This window comes from Ambystoma mexicanum, chromosome 3q, assembly GCF_040938575.1.
Source record: "Ambystoma mexicanum isolate Mex_15411 chromosome 3q, UKY_AmexF1_1, whole genome shotgun sequence".
Lineage (NCBI taxonomy): Eukaryota > Metazoa > Chordata > Amphibia > Caudata > Ambystomatidae > Ambystoma > Ambystoma mexicanum.
The window spans coordinates 1,306,513,611-1,306,535,784 of record NC_090926.1 but is presented as its reverse complement, the minus strand read 5'-3'; the positions used below and the strand labels follow the sequence as shown (position 1 = coordinate 1,306,535,784).

Below are 22,174 nucleotides of genomic sequence, written 5' to 3'. Positions count from 1 at the left end.
AGCTCTACCTCATGCAGGAAAGGGTGGGGCACCATGTTGGTGCTACAGATTCAGCCGCTCTAGCTCATGCAAGAACGGGCAGGGGGCACACTGCTGGTGCTACAGATTCATCAGCTGTAGCTCATGCAGGAAATGGCAGGGGCACTGTGCTGGTGCTATGGATTCAGCAGCTCTACCTCATGCAGGAAAGGGTGGGGCACCATGTTGGTGCTACAGATTCAGCCGCTCTAGCTCATGCAAGAACGGGCAGGGGGCACGCTGCTGGTGCTACAGATTCATCAGCTGTAGCTCATGCAGGAAAGGGCAGGGGACACCATGCTGGTGCTACAGATTCATCAGCTGTAGCTCATGCAGGAAATGGCAGGGGCACTGTGCTGGTGCTATGGATTCAGCAGCTCTACCTCATGCAGGAAAGGGTGGGGCACCATGTTGGTGCTACAGATTCAGCCGCTCTAGCTCATGCAAGAACGGGCAGGGGGCACACTGCTGGTGCTACAGATTCATCAGCTGTAGCTCATGCAGGAAATGGCAGGGGCACTGTGCTGGTGCTATGGATTCAGCAGCTCTACCTCATGCAGGAAAGGGTGGGGCACCATGTTGGTGCTACAGATTCAGCCGCTCTAGCTCATGCAAGAACGGGCAGGGGGCACACTGCTGGTGCTACAGATTCATCAGCTGTAGGTCATGCAGGAAAGGGCAGGGGACACCATGCTGGTGCTACAGATTCAGCAGCTCTATTTATTTATATATTTTTACATTTATATAGTGCACTATGCCCTGGGGCATCAAGGCGCTGGTACATAGCCATTTACTCTTAAGAGCAGGGTACTTACATTTTACCATGTAGTGATCATTATCATGGTACATAATCATGTTAGGTGAAAAACAGGGTTTTAAAAGCTTTTCTGAAAGTCCAATAAGAGTGCTCGGTTCGCAGGGTGTGTGGGAGCAAATTCCAGTGTTTGGTAGCAGTGGCTGGGTAGATGGTGCCTCCAGGTTTAGTCAGTTTAAATTTAGGCTGGATAATGCAGTGGGAGAAGTCTGCTCTAGTAGGTCTTGTATAGGAGGCTTTAGTGAGCTTTTGGGATAGGTAAGTTGGTGAATCCTTGGATAGGCACCTATGCGTGATGGACAATGTTTTGAAGAGGATGATTGGGTGCGGGTGGAGTGTTCACATTCGACTCTCATGGATCTGTCCCCTAGGAAGGCGGAGATCCAGCTTGTGGCCTCAGTTGAAAAGCTGGCAGAGGTGGATAGGTGGCGGCTCACAAATTCTATGATCTACCAAGTCAATGGCTGCGGATAGATCAAGCAGTAGCAGCAGAGCTAGTTTGCCTTTGTCTCTGATTTCGTCAATCTGAATTTTAAGGTCGAGTAATGCTGATTCTGTCCCATGGCCTGGCGTATACCTAAGATGTGGTTGCCTTCTAGGTGTCGTGGATTTGCAGGTAAGCTGCTCTGTCCAGGATTTTTTAAATAAAAATGGGACTGTAGTGATTGGACAATTGTTAGTTGGGGTGGTGGAGTCTAATGTGGGTTTTTTATAAGGAGGAGCACCCAGTCTTCCTTGAGGCTAGTGGGGACTATGCCAGGGGAGAAAGAGGCATTGATGAACGCAATATGGAGAGGTGTTGGGGTGTTAGTACAGTCTTTGACGATACTAGCTGGGCAGGTGTCTCCTTCACAGCTTGCGGGTTTGGGTCCTTTTATAATGGATAGGACTTCAGCTTCAGTGACATTGGTGAAGTGGAATATAGAAGGTCTCGAGGGTTCCTTGTATGGTGTGAGGGGGGTGAAGGTCCAGCTTTAATAAGGATTGGTTGGTGTTGATTTTCCTGTGCAAGGAGTCGACTTTTGTGAGCATGCCATCTTGGATGTTGGTACAGCAAGCAGCATCTTTCAATATAGTGTTAGGTGGGGTTTTCTAGCTCTCCAAGTATGGTGTAAATGTCTTTGGTGGGATTTGGTAATGTGGGCATTATATACGCAGGCTTTGGCCGATAGTTTTGCAGCTATTGTGAATAGAGCTTTTTTTCCTCTGTGATTCCTTCCAATTAACTTCTACTAGCTGTTTGTTGGATCAGAGTGAGAAGTTCCGGTGTGAACCATGATTTTTGGTGAGCTTATGGTTTGAGTTTATGTGGTTTAAGCGTGCCAAGTGTCAATCGCAGTAGTAAATATGTTGTTGTACAAGTTGGCAAGTGTGGGGCTCAGGTAGGTGTGATCTGAGTAGGGGGATGAGACAATCCTTAGTGAGGTTCCTAGAGCTGTGTGCAAGAGTGGGAGGTAGGGAGATGGTCAAAGGAGAGGTGTGTGTAGTGGGTGATATAGTATAGTGTGCAACGTTGTGATCAGACCCCATGACCAGGCAAGGGGAGTTGGAGAGGATGGCCACCTGGCAATTAAGGTCTGCAATCCAATCCAAGATGCAACCCTTGTTGTTCATGGGGGGTGCCGATGCATTGTGAAAAGCCAAGAGCACTGAGTTAGAGAGTGATGTGGCTGCCAATTCATTGGGGTTGTTGAACCCTAGGTTGAAATCACCCAGGAGAATGGAGTCCGAAGAGGGTTTCAGGTGGGTGCCCAAGGTGTGTAAGACGTTTTCCTCTCTCTCTACCCCCCACTCTACATGCACCCATCTCACCTCCACGCTCTCTACGCTCACCCAATCAACACTCACCCCACCCTAACACCAACCTGTCTACCCCCACCCACCCACACCCAATCCCCATTCTCTACCACCACCCACCATACCGCCACTCGCTCTCTACACCCAACCACCCTACCTTCTCTCTTCCCTCATCCATCAACGCTTGAGGCAATGTAGAAATCAAGTTTCTCCTTTTATTAGGAAATTAAATAATACAATACAGTAAATTCAGATGAGAAACCAATGCCAGGGTTCTACTGAAAAAAATGTTGAAATGTGATCATTTGTAAAGAGAGGTGTGAAAAGCATCTACCAGAGAGCCTTAAATTAACAGAATCAGTTAAAATCACCTGCCCTAATCATTGCATCATGCTGCAAGAAACTCCAAGATGCAGCCACACAGTTCTCCAGAATGAGGAAGCAGTACATCCGTACTATACTGCAATTCTTAACAAGCAAACATGTACTACTATTTTTTTTGTCAACAGTTTTTCTTATCAGTTGGTACTGAAATGTCCATGTTGTAACGTTGTAACTATCATTTCCAATATGTATTCTGCCATGAGCAAGTCACATCCATGAATGAGTTATGAACCTGCACCATGCGATCTCCCTGTGCGTTGGCCACTGTGCATGCATGCTGTAATGCTGTAGCCACTCCTCTGTTTGTTTCAGTTCTCCCCTATGAAGCCACGGAGGTGACCATGCTATCTTATGGTACATGAACACATTTTACGATAGTAGCAGATTAAAGCATCTGTCCTTAGTAAACACTTAATTCAAATAATGTCGACTATGTCCGTCAACCAATGCTTTTAGTCCAACAGATGTTGTGAGGTCAATGACTCAATGAGCTTTTTTCCCCATGGTGATTTCTCTGATGTATTAATAAATTCTGACTTTGCGTGTATGCTTTTTCACATTGAGAACATTTGAATGGCCTCTCCCCAGAATGAAGTCTTTTATGTTTCCAAAGAGTCCGCGATGTTGTGAATGCCTTGAAACACTGAGAACATTTATATGGTCGTTCCCCAGTGTGTATTCCCTGATGGCACATCAGGGATCTCTTTGAAGTAAATGCCTTATGACATTCAGAACATTTATGTGGTTTTTCGCCAGTATGAGATCTCTGATGGAACAGCAGATGTCCATTTTTGGGGAACGCCTTCCCACATTCGGAACATGTATATGGTTTCTCACCAGTGTGAATTCTCTCGTGCGTCGATAGATCACCCTTTTGCCTGAAAGTCTTCTCACATTCAGTACATTTATATGGTTTCTCGCCAGTGTGAATCCTCTGATGTATTAATAGATGACTGTTTTGGTAGAAAGACTTATCACATTCAGAACAAGTATACGGTTTCTCGCCAGTGTGAATTCTCTGATGTACAACTAGAGCAGACTTTTTCTTGTAACCCTTGCCACATTCAGTACATGTATATGGCTTCTCACCTGTATGATCGTGCTGGTGTAGCGAGAGACTCATCTTTTCCTTAAAAGCCTTGCCACATTCCAAACACTTATATGGTTTCTCCCCAGTGTGAATTTTCTGATGTTTCAAAAGATGACTCAATTGCTTGAAAGCTTTTTCACATTCAGTACATTTATACGGCCTCTCCCCAGTGTGATTTCTCTGATGTACCAATAGTTCACACTTTTGCTTGAATGCCTTTTCACATTCAGTACATGCATACGGCCTCTCCCCAGTGTGTGTCCTCCGATGGAATGATAGATCACCCTTGTGCATAAATCGCTTTTTACATTCAGAGCATTGATACGGTTTCTCTCCAGTGTGTTTTCTCTGATGTGCTAATAATTTACTCTTTTGCTTGAAAGACTTCTCACATTCAGAACAATTATGTGTTTTGCTGGAGTGAACACTTGGCTGTTTCATCAGCGTTAACTTTGTGAGGACTGCCTTCTCACATTCAGAACATTTGAGTGGTTTCTCGGGGGTTTGGTATTCTTCATTCAGCAAACGATAAACCTTTTGGCTAAACGCTTTACCACATACAGTACATTTACAGGTTTCCTCTTTGCCATGGCTCTGATGGTGTTGCAAGAGAAGGTTCTTACCAATGAATGATGTGTCACATTCAATACACATATACAATCCCTCCATTATGTATATGGTCCATTCAAATAGTGATCGCTGTGCAAGTTAATCTCTGCCAAAATCTCTACATTTATAAACCCAACTTCTGGCCCCGTTTATCTCCCGCCTATCAGTTCGGCCAACAACTTGTTTGGATACATTCAGCAACAGAAAAAAAATAAAAATGTTTAGGTCATTGTAATGCTCTGTAGAAGTACAGAAACATTTTATCCTTTTAACCTTCACACTCAGAGCAGTTTGTAGCCAAGAAACATTAGTGTTTTACGTGATCTGTGGCTACTTTTATGGAATCATCAGTAGTTCTGAAAGACTAATTTTAGTGAAGTGACATAAATGTGGCACCATCAACACTGGTGCGACCAATTTAAAGAAATAAACTTGAAGAAAAGCCTTAACCAGGAGAATCTTTATTCTGGGTGCAGTGACCTGTGGTCTTCGCCTTGGTGAGATTTGGTAAAGATCTTCTTTAAAACATAATACCACAAATAAGTACTGAGCTAAGGCATTTGTGGATATGGCACTTTTAAATTAATGTCTTGTCACATTCAGTACACTGATTGGGCTTGATCGCAAGTACAACACATGATGTCTGTTCAAGAAGTCCTTTTATATCAAAAGCTGAGATGTTCGGTACACTTGCATGACCTCTTCCAGTGTAAGGCTCTTCGCTGTGGATGTGTTAAGATCTCGTTGGATTTACCTTCACAGTAACTGTGCTTTTATTTTCTGTAAAGTCTTATGGAACTTAAGAGATTTCCTGATATGCAGTTGGGTATATTGAGAAGATTAAGTCAATTTGTGTGGCAGTTCTTCTATATTCCTCAACAGATTGTTCAGACGTCCCTTTAGAGGTTTAATGGGTCCCAAGTAGCTAGACAGTTTAATGTAAACATTCTCCTCACATCAATTACTATTTTCTTATACAGTCTTTAAATTTGGATTCATTTCATCTCCGAGATGGTGTCAGTTTCACCACTTTTCTTATCAATAACTTCATAACCTTTCCAATTTCTTCCATTCTGATTGCATTTGTTTGTCCTGTTGGAGTGAAAGGAAAACCAGAAATTAGCTCTTATAGCTCTAAGGATAGAGATATCACAAATCTAATAATCTACACAGCACCCACAATTAAACAGCTCATGTTAAACTGGAATTCAAAAGAAGCATGTAGACGACAAATGGTTTGTTTGCAGGCTGTTCTGAACAGTGCCGCCTGGATAATCTTCAGCATAGTTTAATATGATTCCGTGGCACTCTTCAAGCTCCACTGGCAACTGGTTAACTCTCACACCCCCGCCCAGCTGGTGCCTTCCTGGTTGCCGCTCTTTTTCCCTACATAAGCAGCCCTCCAGCCTCTTTTCCTTTGCAAATGGGGAGCAGGTGCAACAGGCTCTGGGTCACCTGGCCTAAGCCCCACCCACCTTCATAGCCCTGCCTCTTCCTTTTGCTCTCTCAGATCAAGGGCGTCTCTCGCCCGGGCTTCTGAAGTGAAGAGCAGATAACGAAAAGGGCCCGAATCCCTGCTCAGACAACATGTAAGCATGCACCTACATGTGTCTATTCCCTCTGTTCACAGAGGCTATCCCCACCTCGGCCCCCCGTGATATTCTGTTGTGCCCCCCCCTCTCGCATACAGGAGCTGCCTGTTTTGCTTGATTCTTCTACCCTGCTCCCCCCCTCCAGTCCTCCACCCTGCACCCTACCTCTGCAGGAGTCAGTCCTGATACATTCCGGTTTCACCATCAACGCATTTTGCCAATGTTTGGATTTTACATTTTTGGACTTCATTGACTCACGGTGCGCCATCCTATCAACTCTTACGCTGGACATCCCCTGCATCTTCCACTCATGGTGGCCCTGAATTATGCTGTTCCCATTTTCAGCTTGAATCCTGGCTTGTATTTGCTGTTCTCTCGCAACATTATGTGTTACTACTGACTTCTGCAATTGTATTCGCTCTCCCCTCTTGCTTCTCCACGTTTCACTGCTCACTCTGTTCTCTCCTCCTCTCCCTTTCTCCCTTTTCCTATCTCCTTCCCTCCTCCCCTTACTTTCTTCTATGCACTTACTCTATCAGAATTGTCATTGACCTAGTATGATAGCAACCTTGATTGTCTCCTCCCCTAGTTGTTCCCACCACCCCCCCCAGCACTATCTGAAATGTCGTCAGGCCTAGTACGTTAGTCGCTTCTTTTGTTCCTCCCCTCCCTTTCTGCACCCCTCTCCCTCACCTTTTGTTTTTCTACAGCTCTACCAGAAATGTCGGCAGGCCTAGTACTGTAGTCGCCTGTCTGTTTCCATTTACTTCCCACTCCCCCCCCTCCCTTCCTTCTCTATGTCTCAGCTCTTGCACTATCTGAAATGTCAGGCCGAGTACGATAGTTAATTTCACATCCTTACTGTTCATGGCCTGTAAGAATGTTATTGTATTTTCTGTTGTTCCCTCCCTTGCCTTGAAGTGCTTTGTGTATAGGCGCTATATAAATAAACTATCATATCACATCAAGCTTAAGGCTCTGGGCATCACCAAAAACAGTGGGCTGAAATAGCCAGTAATGGGTACAGCAAATAATTTACTCAAGGGTTCTTTGAGCTCCCGGGTCTCCAATGACCTGGCGATGAACACTTACAGGCTTAATTAGTTTACAGAGATAAAACAGGGAAAAGGTTTGCAAAAGCCTTTTTTGAAAAAATGTGCAAGAATGGGTGGAAAGGGAATCACTGCTTAAAATTCTCCAAACAAGCATTAGATCCGGCTTGAGTACGGTAGGTCAGGGGTTTCACCTCTACTTGTTAGTCCAGAAACATCAGTCGTTATCTAAATCAAAACTAAATGCAGTATTTGTTGATTTAAGAACAGCATTTGACAGCGTTTCGAGGAAGTCACTTTGGGGGGGTATTGGTGGCTAAGAAAGTTCCTGAGGCTTCGTTAACCCCAATTTGATGGTTATATTCTGGTAACTCAGCTACTGTACGGTGGACTTTAGCTGATGATACTACACTGCCATTCCCGGTGGACAGAGGGGTTCGCAAGTGGTTTCCATTAGCACCCCTCTTATTTTCCATCTATATTAATACTATTATAGAAAAACTGTCTTACTGATTTTCCATGGCTGTGGAAGGGTAAATAACCACCATTATTATAACGCTGTTCTACTTTCTAACACGCCTTTTGGCTTAAAACAGTGTTGGTCTTGTTTTCAAAAGAAATGTTTTGAGTTAGGCCTTGAATTGAATGTTGGAAAAACAAAGGCTATGGTGTTCACCCCTAAATTTGCAAAACAAACCTTTATATGCTACAGTGGGAGGGAAAAGGTTAGAGGAAGTTTCTTGGTATGACTATCTGAGAATCCATTTTGCCTCGATTGGTGGCTGGGCTCTCCACAGGAACAGGGTTGCCGAGAGTTCGGGCAAAAATTGTGGTCACTGAAAAAAAGTCTTCACACAGGAGGTGGTTCAGTTGGACCAGTGTTGGAAGTTTACACAGTGCAAGCAGAAGCTGTGGCACTATATGGTGCAGAAATTTGGGGTTAATCCAATTGAAAATAAGTTTGTAAAAAGAATGTTGCTACTACCCCAAGGTGCCCCAATAGCTCTGGTCCGCATGGAATGCAATCGCTGCCCTCTGCAAGAGGAGCTGGCTACGAGACCTGCATTTTATTGGTTTAGAATCTGGGGGAACCCAGCAGTGGGTACATTTCATGAGGCACTCATGCAGGTGATGAATTTGAAACAGGGAGATGTCTTCTATGGTTTAGCCATGTCTGAAGGGGTTAACAACGAGAAGGTGAATCCTGATGGACAAGGCGGCAACACAGAGCATCACAGCAGAGAAGGGGTTCAAGGATGACTGTAGGAGGGACAATGGGGAATGAAGGAGGGATGCTGCAACGAATCAGGGATGAGGGAGGGAGCAAATTCTCAGCCCGGCCACATACAAAGTATGCCAGGCAGACAGGAAGGCTCCTATACAAACCCTTCATATCAACCTGTTGAAAAAATTGACAGAACCTGCATGCACTGTTGCATTGATCAATACAGAAGAATTCCAGGCTGAATACCTCCCCCAGAGATGGGAGCAAGTTGGAAAAGAGGCCTTGAAGATAAATCCCGATCTAAGCCCTCATGAATACAGACAATAAACCAAGAGGTAGAATCTAAGCTACAGATGGGAGTGATCGAGCCCTCCCACAGCCAGTGGTGTTCCCCCATGGTTCTGGTACCCAAGCCCGATGGTAGATCCAGGTTCTGTATGGACTTCCGTAAGCCGAATGAGAGATCCAATTTCAACGCATACCCTATACCCTCAATCGAAGATCTCCTAGACAAGTTGGGGAAAGCCAGATATTTGACCACTCAAAATGTTTATTGGCAAATTCCCCTCTGCCCAGAAGACAAAGAAAAGACCGCCTTTGCAGCTCCTTCTGGACTCTACCAATACACTGTACTCCCTTTTGGCCTTTATGCATTTCCGCCCACCTTCCAGAGACTTATGAACTCTATACTCAAGGGACATGAACATATGTGGGGGCTTACCTAGACGACGACATATACAGCCAATCCTGGAAGAAACACCTGAAAAATGTGGAAGCCATTTTGGAGACTTTGCAACAGCTGGCCTACATGTTGACCCCAAGTAAACACATCTGGCAAACTTTCACACAAAATATCTGGGATACTTGGTGGTCAGGGTACCATCAGACCGCAAAATGAGAAGATGGAGGCGATTCAGAGACTATAGTCCCAGCCTTCTCAGTTTCATCATCTACCATCGCTGATTCATCCCTCATTTTTCAACAATAGCATTGCCACTGTCAGACCTCCAAAGAACCTTGGCCCCCACCAAACGGGCGTGGAGAAACAAATATAGAGGTAGTCTTCAATGGCCTAAAGAACACTCTCATGGATCAAGTGATATTGCAATGCCCTCATTATGAAGACCCCTTCTTTCTTCATACCTATGCCTCTGGAAACGGTCTGGGAGCAGTCCTATTCCAAAATCAGGGGGAAGTTGAAAGACCAATCCTCTGCATCAGCCGGAAGCTACTGCCCCATGAAATTGGATATGCTACCATCGAGAAAGAGTATTTGGTGGTCAAGTGGGCGGTGGAAGGACTACGATACTACCTCCTGGGACGACACTTCACCCTGGTGACCAACCATGCACCATTGGTCTGGTTAGCGAGACACAAAGATACGAACACCAGAATACTGAGATGGTTTCTGTCCCTACAACCTTTACAATTCAAACCATCCACCATCCAGGACGAATGATGGCTCAAGCAGACTTTTGTAACGCAAATGCCCTTCCCTAACGTAAGGGCCTAGAGAGGGGGACTGTGAAGGGGCTAACAAGGAGAAGGTGAACCCCGAGGAACAAGGTGGCAACACAAAGCATCATGGCAGAGAAGGTTGGCGAGGGTGACTGTAGAAGGTGGGACAATGGGGAAAGAAGGAGGGATGCTGCAACGAATCAGGAAAGAGCAACTGGAGGCTAATGTGCTTTCCGCTAGTGTTTTTGTCGTTGGTTGACTGGGAGTGCGAGAGGGAGTGCAAGTGGAAGAGGAAGGGGAATATGAATGGGCATACTGAGGCCCACGACGTGTGAAGAAGAGAAAAGCAGTTTGTTATTCCAGCCACGTTGGGCTGAAGAGTAAGAAGCAACCGTCTCCTGCAGTGCCGTCGTTGGAGGGACTGGGCTGAGAAGGCCGTTTATTCAAGTTGTCCCAGGAGACCGGGGTGAAACTGACGAGGCTCGCATTCTGAGCCTGGCTTGAGCTGAAGAGAAAAAAAGTGATAATTTCAAACACTGCCGCCGCCAAAGGGAAGCAGCAGAGAGGCTCTCTCTCACCATGTGATAGTGTTTCCATCAGCTCTGAGTGAAAATGACTTGCTCGCGTAGGGAGCCGCGGCTCGGAGGCAGTGAGAGAAGTTAACATTTCAGTCATCGTGTCGCTGGAGGGAAGCGGCCAAGAGGTCATTGCTGTGTGATATTGACCAGAGAAGGAGTTCACAGTAATATTCAACCTTGGACATGAACGGAGCAGACTGTCCTTTAGAAATATATATATATCTCATTATAAAAGACTATTCAAAGGGAAAACTACCACGACAGAGATCTCCCATTTCTTGATGACCGTGAAACACGCAGTAACAGTGCAGGGAAACCAGTTACTTTTCTTCCAACCCCGGGGAAGACTGAGGCCTGAGGGGAAACGATATAAATAAGAGGGCCACACGTTTCTCCCGATGAGGATTCAAGCACAGGTCTGTAGTCGTATTCAGTGGGATAGCATGGAGAAGTGAGTTACCAGAGAACAGGGAAGCAAAAATACCCCAGCGATTATTATTTCACACAGCGGAACTGTACTTTCACCTCAAAACGTTTTTTGCAGGGCAGTTGAAGAGTAATAAAAGATTCAAGTGAGAAAAGAATCTACGGAGTGTTGTCTTTATTCCCACACAAATTTGTGACACCATTTCAAAAATTCATTGGCCGCCCTAGATCTTACACGCTATTGGCTGAACCCAGACCAGATTACTAGATCCATGAAACCGGAGATGAAAAAGCCTGGGCACCATTGAGGACCAGCAATATAAGGGGAGGATGTTTGTCTTTCTCTCGGGACCAACAATATAAGGGGAGAGGGTTTGTCTTTCTCTCGGGACCAACAATATAAGGGGAGAGGGTTTGTCTTTCTCGGGATTCATTGGTTTTTAAACTGAACCCTGGGTACGTACTTTACCTAGATATATGATTGCCCCAAATTATGCCTGTGCCCTTTATATAGAATTTACAACAGGTTATTTGAGGGTTTGGGAATACACAAACAAATGTTAAGACTCAACAGGGAGTAAAGGCCTACTATGTGGTGCAACCAAGGAAGACACTACGCGTGTTTTGTTCATATGTGAAGGGGGAAAGACCTAAGGATTAAATACCTCAAACCACTTGTAATGCACAACGTAAGCATTTTAAGTGACGCTGTCCAGTTGGAGAATCTGATCATTTTGTAGCATCTCATTTTGTGGCTAAATATATTCACTGAGCCTGGTGAGGAAACGCATATTGCTAGCAAGAATTAAGGGTGCCCACTAGTTATATTCACTGAGCCTGGTGAGGAAACGCATATTGCTAGCACTAGAATTAAGGATGCCACACTAGTTATATTCACTGAGCCTGGTGAGGAACCGCATATTGCTAGCACTAGAATTAAGGGTGCCACACTAGTTATATTCACTGAGCCTGCTGAAGGAAACGCATATTGCTAGCACTAGAATTAAGGGTGCCACACTAGTTATATTCACTGAGCCTGGTGAGGAAACGCATATTGCTAGCACTAGAATTAAGGGTGCCCACTAGTTATATTCACTGAGCCATGAGAGGAAACGCATATTGTAGGGTGCCACACTAGTTATATTCACTGAGCCTGGTGAAGGAAACGCATATTGCTAGCACTAGAATTAAGGGTGCCACACTAGTTATATTCACTGAGTCTGGAGAGGAAACGCATATTGCTAGCACTAGAATTAAGGGTGCCACACTAGTTATATTCACTGAGCCTGGTGGAGGAAACGCATATTGCTAGCACTAGAATTAAGGGTGCCCCACTAGTTATATTCACTGAGCCTGGAGAGGAAACGCATATTGCTAGCACTAGAATTAAGGGTGCCCACTAGTTATATTCACTGAGCCTGGTGAAGGAAACGCATATTGCTAGCACTAGAATTAAGGGTGCCACACTAGTTCTATTCACTGAGCCTGGAGAGGAAACGCATATTGCTAGCACTAGAATTAAGGGTGCCACACTAATTATATTCACTGAGCCTGGTGAAGGAAACGCATATTGCTAGCACTAGAATTAAGGGTGCCACACTAGTTATATTCACTGAGCCTGGAGAGGAAACGCATATTGCTAGCACTAGAATTAAGGGTGCCACACTAGTTATATTCACTGAGCCTGGAGAGGAAACGCATATTGCTAGCACTAGAATTAAGGGTGCCACACTAGTTATATTCACTGAGCCTGGTGAAGGAAACGCATATTGCTAGCACTAGAATTAAGGATGCCACACTAGTTATATTCACTGAGCCTGGAGAGGAAACGCATATTGCTAGCACTAGAATTAAGGGTTCCCACTAGTTCTATTCACTGAGCCTAGTGAAGGAAACGCATATTGCTAGCACTAGAATTAAGGGTTCCCACTAGTTCTATTCACTGAGCCTAGTGAAGGAAACGCATATTGCTAGCACTAGAATTAAGGATGCCACACTAGTTATATTCACTGAGCCTGGAGAGGAAACGCATATTGCTAGCACTAAAATTAAGGGTGCCCACTAGTTATATTCACTGAGCCTGGTGAGGAAACGCATACTGCTAGCACTAGAATTAAGGGTGCCACACTAGTTATATTCACTGAGCCTGGAGAGGAAACGCATATTGCTAGCACTAGAATTAAGGGTGCCCACTAGTTCTATTCACTGAGCCTGGTGAAGGAAACGCATATTGCTAGCACTAGAATTAAGGATGCCACACTAGTTATATTCACTGAGCCTGGAGAGGAAACGCATATTGCTAGCACTAGAATTAAGGGTGCCCACTAGTTATATTCACTGAGCCTGGTGAGGAAACGCATACTGCTAGCACTAGAATTAAGGGTGCCACACTAGTTATATTCACTGAACCTGGTGAAGGAAACGCATATTGCTAGCACTAGAATTAAGGGTGCCACACTAGTTATATTCACTGAGCCTGGAGAGGAAACGCATATTGCTAGCACTAGAATTAAGGGTGCCACACTAGTTATATTCACTGAGCCTGGAGAGGAAACGCATATTGCTAGCACTAGAATTAAGGGTGCCACACTACTTATATTCACTGAGCCTGGAGAGGAAACGCATATTGCTAGCACTAGAATTAAGGGTGCCCACTAGTTATATTCACTGAGCCTGGAGAGGAAACGCATATTGCTAGCACTAGAATTAAGGATGCCACACTAGTTATATTCACTGAGCCTGGAGAGGAAACGCATATCGCTAGCACTAGAATTAAGGGTGCCACACTAGTTATATTCACTGAGCCTGGAGAGGAAACGCATATTGCTAGCACTAGAATTAAGGGTGCCACACTACTTATATTCACTGAGCCTGGAGAGGAAACGCATATTGCTAGCACTAGAATTAAGGGTGCCACACTAGTTATATTCACTGAGCCTGGAGAGGAAACGCATATTGCTAGCACTAGAATTAAGGATGCCACACTAGTTATATTCACTGAGCCTGGAGAGGAAACGCATATCGCTAGCACTAGAATTAAGGATGCCCACTAGTTATATTCACTGAGCCTGGAGAGGAAACGCATATTGCTAGCACTAGAATTAATGGTGCCCCACTAGTTATATTCACTGAGCCTGTTGGAGGAAACGCATATTGCTAGCACTAGAATTAAGGGTGCCACAGTAGTTATATTCACTGAGCCTGGTGAGGAAACGCATATTGCTAGCACTAGAATTAAGGATGCCCACTAGTTATATTCACTGAGCCTGGTGAGGAAACGCATATTGCTAGCACTAGAATTAAGGGTGCCCACTAGTTATATTCACTGAGCCTGGTGAAGGAAACGCATATTGCTAGCACTAGAATTAAGGATGCCACACTAGTTATATTCACTGAGCCTGGAGAGGAAACGCATATCGCTAGCACTAGAATTAAGGATGCCCACTAGTTATATTCACTGAGCCTGGAGAGGAAACGCATATTGCTAGCACTAGAATTAATGGTGCCCCACTAGTTATATTCACTGAGCCTGTTGGAGGAAACGCATATTGCTAGCACTAGAATTAAGGGTGCCACACTAGTTATATTCACTGAGCCTGTTGGAGGAAACGCATATTGCTAGCACTAGAATTAAGGATGCCCACTAGTTATATTCACTGAGCCTGGTGAGGAAACGCATATTGCTAGCACTAGAATTAAGGGTGCCCACTAGTTCTATTCACTGAGCCTGGTGAAGGAAACGCATATTGCTAGCACTAGAATTAAGGGTGCCACACTAGTTATATTCACTGAGCCTGGAGAAGGAAACGCATATTGCTAGCACTAGAATTAAGGGTGCCCACTAGTTCTATTCACTGAGCCTGGTGAGGAAACGCATATTGCTAGCACTAGAATTAATGGTGCCCCACTAGTTATATTCACTGAGCCTGGTGAGGAAACGCATATTGCTAGCACTAGAATTAAGGGTGCCCACTAGTTCTATTCACTGAGCCTGGTGAAGGAATCGCATATTGCTAGCACTAGAATTAAGGATGCCACACTAGTTATATTCACTGAGCCTGGAGAGGAAACGCATATTGCTAGCACTAGAATTAAGGGTGCCCACTAGTTCTATTCACTGAGCCTGGTGAAGGAAACGCATATTGCTAGCACTAGAATTAAGGATGCCACACTAGTTATATTCACTGAGCCTGGAGAGGAAACGCATATTGCTAGCACTAGAATTAAGGATGCCACACTAGTTATATTCACTGAGCCTGGAGAGGAAACGCATATTGCTAGCACTAGAATTAAGGGTGCCCACTAGTTATATTCACTGAGCCTGGTGAAGAAACGCATATCGCTAGCACTAGAATTAAGGGTGCCCACTAGTTATATTCACTGAGCCTGGTGAAGGAAACGCATATTGCTAGCACTAGAATTAAGGGTGCCACACTAGTTATATTCACTGAGCCTGGTAGAGGAAACGCATATTGCTAGCACTAGAATTAAGGGTGCCCCACTAGTTATATTCACTGAGCCTGGTGAAGGAAACGCATATTGCTAGCACTAGAATTAAGGATGCCACACTAGTTATATTCACTGAGCCTGGAGAGGAAACGCATATTGCTAGCACTAGAATTAAGGGAGCCCACTAGTTCTATTCACCGAGCCTGGTGAGGAAACGCATATTGCTAGCACTAGAATTAAGGGTGCCACACTAGTTCTATTCACTGAGCCTGGTGAAGGAAACGCATATTGCTAGCACTAGAATTAAGGGTGCCCACTAGTTATATTCACTGAGCCTGGTGAGGAAACGCATATCGCTAGCACTAGAAGTAAGGGTGCCCACTAGTTATATTCACTGAGCCTGCTGAAGGAAACGCATATTGCTAGCACTAGAATTAAGGGTGCCACACTAGTTATATTCACTGAGCCTGGTGAGGAAACGCATATTGCTAGCACTAGAATTAAGGATGCCACACTAGTTATATTCACTGAGCCTGGAGAGGAAACGCATATTGCTAGCACTAGAAGTAAGGGTGCGCACTAGTTATATTCACTGAGCCTGGTGAAGGCAACGCATATTGCTAGCACTAGAATTAAGGGTGCCACACTAGTTATATTCACTGAGCCTGGTGAAGAAACGCATATTGCTAGCACTAGAATTAAGGGTGCCACACTAGTTAGATTCACTGAGCCTGGAGAGGAAACGCATATTGCTAGCACTAGAATTAAGGGTGCCCACTAGTTCTATTCACTGAGCCTGGTGAAGGAAACGCATATTGCTAGCACTAGAATTAAGGATGCCACACTAGTTATATTCACTGAGCCTGGAGAGGAAACGCATATTGCTAGCACTAGAATTAAGGATGCCCACTAGTTATATTCACTGAGCCTGGTGAGGAAACGCATACTGCTAGCACTAGAATTAAGGGTGCCACACTAGTTATATTCACTGAGCCTGGAGAGGAAACGCATATTGCTAGCACTAGAATTAAGGGTGCCACACTAGTTAGATTCACTGAGCCTGGTGAAGGAAACGCATATTGCTAGCACTAGAATTAAGGGTGCCCACTAGATATATTCACTGAGCCTGGTGAAGGAAACGCATATTGCTAGCACTAGAATTAAGGGTGCCACACTAGTTATATTCACTGAGCCTGGTGAGGAAACGCATATTGCTAGCACTAGAATTAAGGGTGCCCACTAGTTCTATTCACTGAGCCTGGTGAGGAAACGCATATTGCTAGCACTAAAATTAAGGGTGCCCCACTAGTTATATTCACTGAGCCTGGTGAGGAAACGCATATTGCTAGCAGTAGAATTAAGGGTGCCCACACTAGTTATATTCACTGAGCCTGGTGAAGGAAACGCATATTGCTAGCACTAGAATTAAGGGTGCCACACTAGTTATATTCACTGAGCCTGGTGAAGGAAACGCATATTGCTAGCACTAGAATTAAGGATGCCCACTAGTTATATTCACTGAGCCTGGAGAGGAAACGCATATTGCTAGCACTAGAATTAAGGGTGCCCACTAGATATATTCACTGAGCCTGGTGAAGGAAACGCATATTGCTAGCACTAGAATTAAGGGTGCCACACTAGTTATATTCACTGAGCCTGGAGAGGAAACGCATATTGCTAGCACTAGAATTAAGGGTGCCCACTAGTTCTATTCACTGAGCCTGGTGAAGGAAACGCATATTGCTAGCACTAGAATTAAGGGTGCCACACTAGTTATATTCACTGAGCCATGAGAGGAAACGCATATTGCTAGCACTAGAATTAAGGGTGCCCCACTAGTTATATTCACTGAGCCTGGTGAAGGAAACGCATATTGCTAGCACTAGAATTAAGGGTGCCACACTAGTTATATTCACTGAGCCTGGAGAGGAAACGCATATTGCTAGCACTAGAATTAAGGGTGCCCACTAGATATATTCACTGAGCCTGGTGAGGAAACGCATATTGCTAGCACTAGAATTAAGGGTGCCCACTAGTTCTATTCACTGAGCCTGGTGAGGAAACGCATATTGCTAGCACTAGAATTAAGGGTGCCCCACTAGTTATATTCACTGAGCCTGGTGAAGGAAACGCATATTGCTAGCACTAGAATTAAGGGTGCCCACTAGTTCTATTCACTGAGCCTGGTGAGGAAACGCATATTGCTAGCACTAGAATTAAGGGTGCCCCACTAGTTATATTCACTGAGCCTGGTGAAGGAAAACGCATATTGCTAGCACTAGAATTAAGGATGCCACACTAGTTATATTCACTGAGCCTGGTGAGGAAACGCATATTGCTAGCACTAGAATTAAGGGTGCCACACTAGTTCTATTCACTGAGCCTGGAGAGGAAACGCATATTGCTAGCACTAGAATTAAGGATGCCCACTAGTTATATTCACTGAGCCTGGTGGAGGAAACGCATATTGCTAGCACTAGAATTAAGGGTGCCACACTAGTTCTATTCACTGAGCCTGGAGAGGAAACGCATATTGCTAGCACTAGAATTAAGGGTGCCACACAAGTTATATTCACTGAGCCTGGAGAGGAAACGCATATTGCTAGCACTAGAATTAAGGGTGCCCACTAGTTATATTCACTGAGCCTGGTGAAGGAAACGCATATTGCTAGCACTAGAATTAAGGGTGCCCACTAGTTATATTCACTGAGCCTGGTGAAGGAAACGCATATTGCTAGCACTAGAATTAAGGGTGCCCCACTAGTTATATTCACTGAGCCTGGTGAGGAAACGCATATTGCTAGCACTAGAATTAAGGGTGCCCCACTAGTTATATTCACTGAGCCTGGTGAAGGAAACGCATATCGCTAGCACTAGAATTAAGGGTGCCACACTAGTTCTATTCACTGAGCCTGGAGAGGAAACGCATATCGCTAGCACTAGAATTAAGGATGCCACACTAGTTCTATTCACTGAGCCTGGTGAGGAAACGCATATCGCTAGCACTAGAATTAAGGGTGCCCCACTAGTTATATTCACTGAGCTTGGTGAAGGAAACGCATATTGCTAGCACTAGAATTAAGGGTGCCCACTAGATATATTCACTGAGCCTGGTGAAGGAAACGCATATTGCTAGCACTAGAATTAAGGGTGCCACACTAGTTATATTCACTGAGCCTGGTGAGGAAACGCATATTGCTAGCACTAGAATTAAGGATGCCCACTAGTTATATTCACTGAGCCTGGTGAAGGAAACGCATATTGCTAGCACTAGAATTAAGGGTGCCCACTAGTTATATTCACTGAGCCTGGTGAAGGAAACGCATATTGCTAGCACTAGAATTAAGGGTGCCCCACTAGTTATATTCACTGAGCCTGGTGAGGAAACGCATATTGCTAGCACTAGAATTAAGGGTGCCCCACTAGTTATATTCACTGAGCCTGGTGAGGAAACGCATATTGCTAGCACTAAGGGTGCCCACTAGTTATATTCACTGAGCCTGGTGGAGGAAACGCATATTGCTAGCAGTAGAATTAAGGGTACCCACACTATTTATATTCGCTGAGCCTGGAGAGGAAATGCATATTGCTAGCACTAGAATTAAGGGTGCCACACTAGTTATATTCGCTGAGCCTGGTGGAGGAAACGCATATTGCTAGCACTAGAATTAAGGGTGCCACACTAGTTATATTCGCTGAGCCTGGTGGAGGAAACGCATATTGCTAGCACTAGAATTAAGGGTGCCACTAGTTATATTCGCTGAGCCTGGTGAAGGAAACGCATATTGCCAGCACTAGAATTAAGGGTTCCCACTAGTTATATTCACTGAGCCTGGTGAGGAAACGCATATTGCTAGCACTAGAATTAACGGTGCCACTAGTTATATTCACTGAGCCTGGTGAAGGAAACGCATATTGCTAGCACTAGAATTAAGGGTGCCACACTAGTTATATTCACTGAGCCTGGTGAAGGAAACGCATATTGCTAGCACTAGAATTAAGGGTGCCCACTAGATATATTCACTGAGCCTGGTGAAGGAAACGCATATTGCTAGCACTAGAATTAAGGGTGCCACACTAGTTATATTCACTGAGCCTGGTGAGGAAACGCATATTGCTAGCACTAGAATTAAGGATGCCACGCTAGTTATATTCACTGAGCCTGGTGAAGGAAACGCATATTGCTAGCACTAGAATTAAGGATGCCCACTAGTTATATTCATTGAGCCTGGAGAGGAAACGCATATTGCTAGCACTAGAATTAAGGGTGCCCACTAGATATATTCACTGAGCCTGGTGAAGGAAACGCATATTGCTAGCACTAGAATTAAGGGTGCCACACTAGTTCTATTCACTGAGCCTGGAGAGGAAACGCATATTGCTAGCACTAGAATTAAGGGTGCCCACTAGTTATATTCACCAGGGTGAAACATTAGTTATATTCACTGAGCCTGGAGAGGAAACGCATATTGCTAGCACTAGAATTAAGGGTGCCCACTAGATATATTCACTGAGCCTGGTGAGGAAACGCATATTGCTAGCACTAGAATTAAGGGTGCCCACTAGTTCTATTCACTGAGCCTGGTGAGGAAACGCATATTGCTAGCACTAGAATTAAGGGTGCCCCACTAGTTATATTCACTGAGCCTGGTGAAGGAAACGCATATTGCTAGGACTAGAATTAAGGGTGCCCACTAGTTCTATTCATTGAGCCTGGTGAGGAAACTCATATTGCTAGCACTAGAATTAAGGGTGCCCCACTAGTTATATTCACTGAGCCTGGTGAAGGAAACGCATATTGCTAGCACTAGAATTAAGGATGCCACACTAGTTATATTCACTGAGCCTGGTGAGGAAACGCATATTGCTAGCACTAGAATTAAGGGTGCCACACTAGTTCTATTCACTGAGCCTGGAGAGGAAACGCATATTGCTAGCACTAGAATTAAGGATGCCCACTAGTTATATTCACTGAGCCTGGTGGAGGAAACGCATATTGCTAGCACTAGAATTAAGGGTGCCACACTAGTTCTATTCACTGAGCCTGGAGAGGAAACGCATATTGCTAGCACTAGAATTAAGGGTGCCACACTAGTTATATTCACTGAGCCATGAGAGGAAACGCATATTGCTAGCACTAGAATTAAGGGTGCCCCACTAGTTATATTCACTGAGCCTGGTGAAGGAAACGCATATTGCTAGCACTAGAATTAAGGATGCCCACTAGTTATATTCACTGAGCCTGGAGAGGAAACGCATATTGCTAGCACTAGAATTAAGGGTGCCACACCAGTTATATTCACTGAGCCTGGAGAGGAAACGCATATTGCTAGCACTAGAATTAAGGGTGCCCACTAGTTATATTCACTGAGCCTGGTGAAGGAAACGCATATTGCTAGCACTAGAATTAAGGGTGCCCACTAGTTATATTCACTGAGCCTGGTGAGGAAACGCATATCGCTAGCACTAGAAGTAAGGGTGCCCACTAGTTATATTTACTGAGCCTTGTGGAGGAAACGCATATTGCTAGCACTAGAATTAAGGGTGCCACACTAGTTATATTCACTGAGCCTTGTGGAGGAAACGCATATTGCTAGCTCTAGAATTAAGGGTGCCACACTAGTTATATTCACTGAGCCTGGTGAAGGAAACGCATATTGCTAGCACTAGAATTAAGGGTGCCACACTAGTTATATTCACTGAGCCTGGTGAAGGAAATGCATATTGCTAGCACTAGAATTAAGGGTGCCACACTAGTTATATTCACTGAGCCTTGTGGAGGAAACGCATATTGCTAGCACTAGAATTAAGGGTGCCACACTAGTTATATTCACTGAGCCTGGTGAGGAAACGCATATCGCTAGCACTAGAATTAAGGGTGCCCACTAGTTATATTCACTGAGCCTGGTGAAGGAAACGCATATTGCTAGCACTAGAATTAAGGGTGCCCACTAGTTATATTCACTGAGCCTGGTGAAGGAAACGCATATTGCTAGCACTAGAATTAAGGGTGCCCCACTAGTTATATTCACTGAGCCTGGTGAGGAAACGCATATTGCTAGCACTAGAATTAAGGGTGCCCCACTAGTTATATTCACTGAGCCTGGTGAAGGAAACGCATATCGCTAGCACTAGAATTAAGGGTGCCACACTAGTTCTATTCACTGAGCCTGGAGAGGAAACGCATATTGCTAGCACTAGAATTAAGGATGCCACACTAGTTATATTCACTGAGCCTGGTGAGGAAACGCATATTGCTAGCACTAGAAGTAAGGGTGCCCACTAGTTATATTCACTGAGCCTGGTGAAGGAAACGCATACTGCTAGCACTAGAATTAAGGGTGCCACACTAGTTATATTCACTGAGCCTGGTGAGGAAACGCATATTGCTAGCACTAGAAGTAAGGGTGCCCACTAGTTATATTCACTGAGCCTGGTGAAGGAAACGCATACTGCTAGCACTAGAATTAAGGGTGCCACACTAGTTATATTCACTGAGCCTTGTGGAGGAAACGCATATTGCTAGCACTAGAATTAAGGGTGCCACACTAGTTATATTCACTGAGCCTGGTGAGGAAACGCATATCGCTAGCACTAGAATTAAGGGTGCCCACTAGATATATTCACTGAGCCTGGTGAAGGAAACGCATATTGCTAGCACTAGAATTAAGGGTGCCACACT

At 44.7% G+C, this 22,174-nt stretch overlaps 1 protein-coding gene across 4 annotated transcripts in view; it reads right to left on the bottom strand.

Moving 5' to 3' along the window:
• Nucleotides 1–2,824: 2,824 nt before the first annotated feature.
• LOC138447921 (zinc finger protein 84-like) overlaps nucleotides 2,825–22,174 on the bottom strand; it is a 198,490-nt gene continuing 179,140 nt past the window's right edge. For all 4 annotated transcript variants that reach the window (XM_069604442.1, XM_069604444.1, XM_069604443.1 and 1 more), the window contains one exon: nucleotides 2,825–5,804. In XM_069604442.1, the coding sequence (XP_069460543.1) occupies nucleotides 3,489–4,772 (1,284 nt within the window). In that variant the 5' untranslated portion in view covers nucleotides 4,773–5,804 and the 3' untranslated portion in view covers nucleotides 2,825–3,488. The remainder of the gene's footprint in view (nucleotides 5,805–22,174) is intronic.